At 47.2% G+C, this 7,780-nt stretch overlaps 1 protein-coding gene across 1 annotated transcript; it reads left to right on the forward strand.

Annotated features, from left to right (window-relative positions):
* Positions 1-1,313: 1,313 nt before the first annotated feature.
* LOC109881251 (lens fiber membrane intrinsic protein-like) lies at positions 1,314-5,540 on the forward strand. The gene is made up of 5 exons (XM_031821935.1): positions 1,314-1,434; positions 3,670-3,892; positions 4,380-4,520; positions 4,844-4,978; positions 5,320-5,540. The coding sequence occupies exons 2-5, from the start codon at positions 3,715-3,717 to the stop codon at positions 5,388-5,390; spliced, it is 525 nt and encodes a 174-aa protein (XP_031677795.1). The 5' UTR covers positions 1,314-1,434; positions 3,670-3,714; the 3' UTR covers positions 5,391-5,540.
* The last annotated feature ends 2,240 nt before the right edge of the window (positions 5,541-7,780 follow it).

Consider the following 7,780-nt stretch of genomic DNA (forward strand, 5'->3'; position numbering starts at 1 on the left):
TACTTGACAACAGACAGTGACTACTCCAGGGCCCTCCAAGACCTATACCAGGCAACAGACAGTGATTACTCCAGGGCCCTCCAAGACCTATACTTGACAACAGACAGTGACTACTCCAGGGCCCTCCAAGACCTATACCAGGCAACAGGCAGTGACTACTCCAGGGCCCTCCCAAGACATACCAGGCAACAGACAGTGACTACTCCAGGGCCCTCCCAAGACATATACCAGGCAACAGACAGTAACCAGAGGGTTACTACTGAAGGGTTGTCTCACTCCAGTCCGGAAGAGCTGCTGGCTGTGCAGGCTTTCAATCCAGCTCTGTTGTACACCAGATTCAAGTATTCACTATTATGGTCTCCTCTCAGAACCATATTTATCTGAAACAGATGCTGTGGTGGGTACTTATATTTGTTCTATTTCACACATGTACAAGTGTGTTTTATAAACGTGTGAATTGGAAAGTTTTCTTTTTTGCATATCCCAACCCCCCCTGAGACACCCTCTGAGATTGGTGTTAATATAGGACTGAACCCTGGACTAAGTCCTGGAGAACCCTGGACCAGACCCTAGAGGACCCTGGACTAAGTCCTGGAGAACCCTGGACCAGACCCTAGAGGACCCTGGACTAAGTCCTGGAGAACCCTGGACCAGACCCTAGAGGACCCTGGACTAAGTCCTGGAGAACCCTGGACCAGACCCTGGAGAACCCTGGACCAGACCCTAGAGAACCCTGGACCAGACCCTAGAGAACCCTGGACCAGACCCTAGAGGACCCTGGACTAAGTCCTGGAGAACCCTGGACCAGACCCTGGAGAACCCTGGACCAGACCCTAGAGAACCCTGGACCAGACCCTAGAGAACCCTGGACCAGACCCTAGAGGACCCTGGACTAAGTCCTGGAGAACCCTGGACCAGACCCTGGATGGTACCCACTACTGCAGTAATAAACATAGTGAATCCAGGCCGGGTATGGTTGACCTCGGGGGGTCGTGGTCCTCGCCACAAAGTCCCATGATGTAGAGCGCTGCCTGCCAGGGCTGATCAGCCACTTTCTGAGAGGAAAGATCCAAACAGGACTGAAGAAGAGGTAAGGAGGACACGAGGGAAGGTTAAAGACATATATAGAGAATACAGGTGAGAGGGGTGAGGCCATGAGGGAAAGGTTAAAGACATGGGGAGAATGAGCAAGCGTACAGGTTAGAGGAAGAGGGGAGGCACAGGGCCCGGGGGGTAATGGTGTGCATTAGAGAGCTGGTAAACGAGAGAGGGATTACCATCATTCACATGTTGCACTCGATCATTCCCTCTATTGTACAGGCAGACAATAAGGGCCAATCGGTGGAGGGCCATAAAAAGGATAGACGCACACAGACAGCCAACAACCCTGGACACAGACAGCCAACAACCCTGGACATAGACAGCAACCAACAGGTATATATCTGCAAACTTTAAATTTACTTTATACCAAACCATATCTTTGGAGACACCCCAGGGTTTTGGGGTCCTTTCCTGTTATTCAAGTTTATGAAGAATTAAAAATAAATAATTACAACTTTTGGGGGGGGGGGGGTTATAAATGGGCCGATTTTCATTTGTTTTAGAGCTTTTGGTCTTCTGATGAATTGAGGCTGCTGCAGGAATTGAAACGGCAACTATGGAATAATGCACCCTTTTCTCACTGTTGAGCTGCCCTGAACTGTACTGGGCTGACGTGGAGATTTCTTCACATTGCCCTTCCCAGCAGCTATTTATTTATTTATTTTTTAACCTTTATTTAACTAGGCAAGTCAGTTAAGAACAAATTCTTATTTTCAATGACGGCCTAGGAACAGTGGGTTAACTGCCTGTTCAGGGGCAGAACGACAGCTTTGTACCTTGTCAGCTCAGGGATTTGAACTTGCAACCTTCCAGTTACTAGCCCAACGCTCTAACCACTAGGCTACCCTGCTATGGTGGATGCATAACTAGGCCAGCGCGGTATGGCACCCCATCATGCTGGTCACAGAGCAACATGCTGACAGATCTATTGCTTAGCATCAGAAGATTAGTTGTGAAGCGTTGGGGGGGAATTACTTGGAAACAATGGATTGAATCAGCTTGTTCAGCATTCTCATTAACATGCCTTTAGCTGTGTCTGCTTCGGTATTTGGTTGCTCTTGATCAGATGGAAATTCAGAAGGTTTTGAAATGAAATGACATTTTTAGAATGGATTAGAAGTGTTTGTTTTGCTTTAACACTTTTAGCACGACTAGAAGTGCAGAGTGTGTTTTATATTATGGTACGTGTCACCACCTTCACATGCCATAAAACTAGAGATGTGTCCACTCTAAAGCGTAAAAGGTTGACTTCCCAATAAAGGCCCTGGCTTGAATACTTCAAAAATGCATCCTTCCTTCAGTCCTTCCTTTTAAACCTATTCACAGATCAGACTACACTGCGTTCCCTTATGAAAGAATGCCAGATTAGACCCAAGGACGGATGCATTTGAACAAATTGAGCTCATGGCTGAAACAGTTTACAATGCCACACACCGTTGCAGTGTCCACCCGTGTCCACCCCGGCATGTGTCCACCCCGGCACGTGTCCACCCGTGTCCACCACAGCACGTGTCCACCCGTGTCCACCCGTGTCCACCCCGGCACGTGTCCACCCCGGCACGTGTCCACCCCGGCACGTGTCCACCCCGGCACGTGTCCACCCCGGCACGTGTCCACCCCGGCACGTGTGCACCACAGCACGTGTCCACCCCAGCACGTTTCCACCCCAGCACGTGTCCACCCCAGCACGTGTCCACCCGTGTCCACCCCAGCACGTGTCCACCCGTGTCCACCCCAGCACGTGTCCACCCCAGCACGTGTCCACCCGTGTCCACCCCAGCACGTGTCCGCACGTGTCCACCCGTGTCCACCCCAGCACGTGTCCACCCCAGCACGCGTCTACCCCAGCACGCGTCTACCCCAGCACGCGTCCACCCCGGCACGCGTCCACCCCGGCACGCGTCCACCCCGGCACGTGTCCACCCCGGCACGTGTCCACCCCGGCACGCGTCTACCCCAGCAGATGGGGAGGGTAAAGCCAAAGGGCTGATGTCCTAGTGGGAACAATGTGCTGATCTGAGCTGTGTGGAAAGTTCATCACCATCACCTTGCCCTCAGAGCCAACAACAATAATAACCTGAAGTATCACCATAATTCTGTCGTGCACATTTTAAAAGGGACCTTCCTCCTTTACGATTAGTTTGAACTAAGACTTGCTCGGGTTAGACTGCAACTGTTGAAGGGAGTTTGAAAAAAGTTTAGCATATGACGATGGTTTGATGTATTTCAATGTCTCTGAACCTGTTATAAAAGGCAAAAAGGCCCAGGCTGTCGCTTCTCTATGTGATTATGAAACTTTCTGCCTGGTTTTCTCAGAGGGGGGGGGGGGGGAATCTATCAATTCAACAGCAAGTCTCTTCTATCAAATGTATGTCATTAGTATGAAGCATGGTTCCCTCTGATCTATTTTAAAAACAGGCTGTAAAAAACTTAACACATGGGTCCCTTTTTTGAAAAGTAACTGAAATGTTTTCCTATACTTGGTGATGTACAGGATATAACAACATATGGTTAGAGTGATACATAGTGATTAACTGTCTTCCCCTCTCATTTTTCTACATCAAATAGTTGTGGTGCATTTAGGAGGACTGTGCTATCCCAGGCTTCTCCTTGATGCTGTACACTTTAGCAGGAGGGGGTACACTCTGTGGGGTGGCCTCCCTCGTGCTCCTCATCGTGTCCACGGCAACCGACTTCTGGATGCAGTACCGCTACTCGGGAGCGTCGGCCAATCAGGGCCTCTGGAGGTTTTGCATCAATCACAAGTGCCACGCCCACACCATCACTGTGGGTGAGTACCGAGTAGTAGAGTGTACAATCTACCTTTTAACCTGTGTTTTAGGATCCGCTTCGACCTTTAACCTGTGTTTTAGGATCCGCTTCGACCTTTTAACCTGTGTTTTAGGATCCGCTTCGACCTTTTAACCTGTGTTTTAGGATCCGCTCAACCTTTTAACCTGTGTTTTAGAATCCCCTCGACCTTTTAACCTGTGTTTTAGGATCCGCTTCGACCTTTAACCTGTGTTTTAGCATCCGCTCTGACCTTTAACCTGTGTTTTAGCATCCGCTCTGTTAATTTGTCTTACTTTCATGACAGTGTTATGAATGTCAGCTGACATTGACATGATTACCAGTTTTTGGAAAACACAGACCTGCCAACTATTTAGAAATGTATGAAGGTCCTACATACTGACAGATCAAGAAATTATAGCTACACAGAGGAAAGGGATTACTTACCAATGTTAATATACTTATATGACGGTGTCCTCTCTGCACAGCCTTCTGGGATGCGACAAGGGCCTTCATGCTGCTGTCTGTGCTGAGCTGCTTTGCTGGCGTATTGCTGGGCCTGAGTGCCTTCGGCAACGGCACCAAGAGCAGGAGGGTTCGGACTGGGGGCTTCGCTCTGCTCCTGTCAGGTAAACACCCGATTTGAAAAGACAGGAAAGTTCAAATGATGTAAGACCTACAGGGGGTTTACTTTGACCTGTCTAGTTCCTTCTGAGAGAGGTGGATGAGAGGAGAGGGAGAGATGGGGTGGATGAGAGGAGAGGTGGAGGAGAGGGAGAGATGGGGTGGATGAGAGGAAAGGAGACTATGAAAGTAGGAAGTATGGGATAGTGGAGCAGTCTATAATTATTTTTAGTACGTTATTTAATAGATTTGTTTATACACAAAAGGTGTTTCTGCTTTGGCCACAACAGGTGTTTCTCTTCCTCCACCACTCTGTTTCATCCCTCAGGTTTCCTAGCTCTGTTAGCTCTGGCCATCTACACTGGCGTGACGGTCAACTTCTTTGGCAAGCGCTTCCTTGATTGGCGCTTCTCCTGGTCCTACATCGTAGCTTGGGTGGCCATCATCTTATCTTTCGCTGCTGGTAACCTCCTCTAATAAACCCATCAGGCCTTTAATGTGTTTTAGATAGTATGTATTGTACACAAGCTATATTGCTATGTTGTGTACAGTCTGTAGTGAGGTTAGAATCCTCTGCAATCGATCTTCGATTAGCAATGCTCACACTCCTTCAACAGATACGTGGTTAGGATGGATCTGCCAGCAACAGACAGTGCAGGTGCTGTAGATTGTGTCAATGTCACATGGGCTTTTTCAGGCCATCCAAATTCAGACTTGCCAGAAGGCTTAGTCCCTCTAAGTACAGGGTCTTGGCATATTGTCAATGTAAGGCAGTGACCCTTTCCTTGTTGCTCGTTCTTTCAGGTGGGTTCCACCTCTGTGCCTATCAGAAGAACATTGCCGAACCGCCTCCTACCAATGTTCAAGAAAGCTAAATGGGAAGTAATCGTTTACCTGCACACTAAAGAAACAGCTCCCAACCACTCGTCTTTACTATTGTCACTGATAGCGATGTGACAGCAGCTGTGGAAACAACATGTCTGGCAAAATCTGCTGAACAGAATAAATAGGACTGATTGACTCCAGCTTGGTCTCTAGTTCACTGCTTAGTCTTTTAATCTGTTTTCTGGTGAAGCTATGTACGGAATGTTCTAATTGACCACCTTCCAGGTCACTGAATCACACCCTTAAGCCTGGGGGTGTGATTTAAAGTAGGGTTAGGGTTGTGCTTCCACAAATCCATCCCTACTCACCTCTGGATGGCACTTTAGTTGTGTAAAGGCAACAGAGTAGAGCGATAGAGAGGGCCAAACCGCAACAGGAGCCTTAAAAATACTGTAGACTACATTTGCAGGCCAGAAAATATCCCTACATTAACATATGCATGTAACTGGGCAGCAGGTAGACTAGCGACTAGACAGTAGCCCAAAAGGTCACTGGTTTGAATCCCCGAGCAGACTAGATGAAAAATCTGTCCCTTGAGCAATACACTTAAACCCTAATTGCTCCTGTAAGTTGCTCCAGATAAGAGTGTTTGCTAAATGACAGAAACGTTTTAAATGTAACTTCTGCAGGTACAGTGGCAAGAAAAAGTATGTGAACCCTGGTCATAAAAATGTGATCTAATCTTCATCTAGGTCACAACAATATACAAACAGTCTGCTTAAACTAAACACACAAACAATGATATGTTTTCATGTCTTTATTGAACACCCTGTGTAAACATTCACAGTGCAGGGTGAACCCTTGGATTTAATAACTGGTTGACCCTCCTTTGGCAGCAATAACCTCAACCAAACGTTTTCTGTAGTTGCAGATCAGACCTGCACAACGGTCAGGAGGCATTATGGACCATTCCTCTTTACAAAACTGTTTCAGTTCAGCAATATTCTTGGTGTCTGGTGTGAACTGCTCTCTTGAGATCATGTCACAGCATCTCAATTGGGTTGAGGTCAGGACTGACTGGGCCACGTTTTCTTCTGTTGAAGGCATTCTGTTGTTGATTTACTTCTGTGTTTTGAGTCTTTGTCCTGTTGCATCACCCAACATCTGTTGAGCTTCAATTGGCAGACAGGCAAATATTCTCCTGCAAAATGTCTTGATAAAAATCCAATCAAATTTTATTTGTCACATACACATGGTTAGCAGATGTTAATGCGAGTGTAGCGAAATGCTTGTGCTTCTAGTTCCGACGATGCAGTAATAACCAACGAGTAATCTAGCTAACAATTCCAAAAAACTACTGTCTTATACACAGTGTAAGGGGATAAAGAATATGTACATAAAGATATATGAATGAGTGATGGTACAGAACGGCATAGGCAAGATACAGTAGATGGTATTGAGTGCAGTATATACATATGAGATGAGTATGTAAACAAAGTGGCATAATTTAAAGTGGCTAGTGATACATGTATTACATAAAGATGCAGTAGATGAGAGTACAGTATATACGTATACATGAGATAAATAATGTAGGGTATGTAAACATTAAGTAGCATTGTTTAAAGTGGCTAGTGATATATTTGACATCAATTCCCATTATTAAAGTGGCTGGAGTTGAGTCAGTGTGTTGGCAGCAGCCACTCAATGTTAGTGGTGGCTGTTTAACAGTCTGATGGCCTTGAGATAGAAGCTGTTTTTCAGTCTCTCGGTCCCAGCTTTGATGTACCTGTACTGACCTCGCCTTCTGGATGATAGCGGGGTGAACAGGCAGTGGCTCGGGTGGTTGTTGTCCTTGATGATCTTTATGGCCTTCCTGTGACATCGGGTGGTGTAGGTGTCCTGGAGGGCAGGTAGTTTGCCCCCGGTGATGCGTTGTGCAGACCTCACTACCCTCTGGAGAGCATTACGGTTGTGGGCGGAGCAGTTGCCGTACCAGGCGGTGATACAGCCCGACAGGATGCTCTCGATTGTGCATCTGTAGAAGTTTGTGTGCTTTTGGTGACAAGCCGAATTTCTTCAGCCTCCTGAGGTTGAAGAGGCGCTGCTGCGCCTTCTTCACGATGCTGCCTGTGTGGGTGGACCAATTCCGTTTGTCAGTGATGTGTACGCCGAGGAACTTAACTTGCTACCCTCTCCACTACTGTTCCATCGATGTGGATAGAGGGGTGTTCCCTCTGCTGTTTCCTGAAGTCCACAATCATTCCTCTTTAGACTTGGGAAGTCATTTTTCTGTCAATGATAGCAAGCTGTCTAGGCCCTGAGGCAGCAAAGCCGTCCCAAACCATGATGCTCCCTCCACCATACTTTACAGTTGGGATGAGGTTGATGTTGGTGTGCAGTGCCTTTTTTCTCTCCAGTGTTGTGTGTTCCTTCCAAACAA

Source organism: Oncorhynchus kisutch, linkage group LG4 (genome assembly GCF_002021735.2).
Source record: "Oncorhynchus kisutch isolate 150728-3 linkage group LG4, Okis_V2, whole genome shotgun sequence".
Lineage (NCBI taxonomy): Eukaryota > Metazoa > Chordata > Actinopteri > Salmoniformes > Salmonidae > Oncorhynchus > Oncorhynchus kisutch.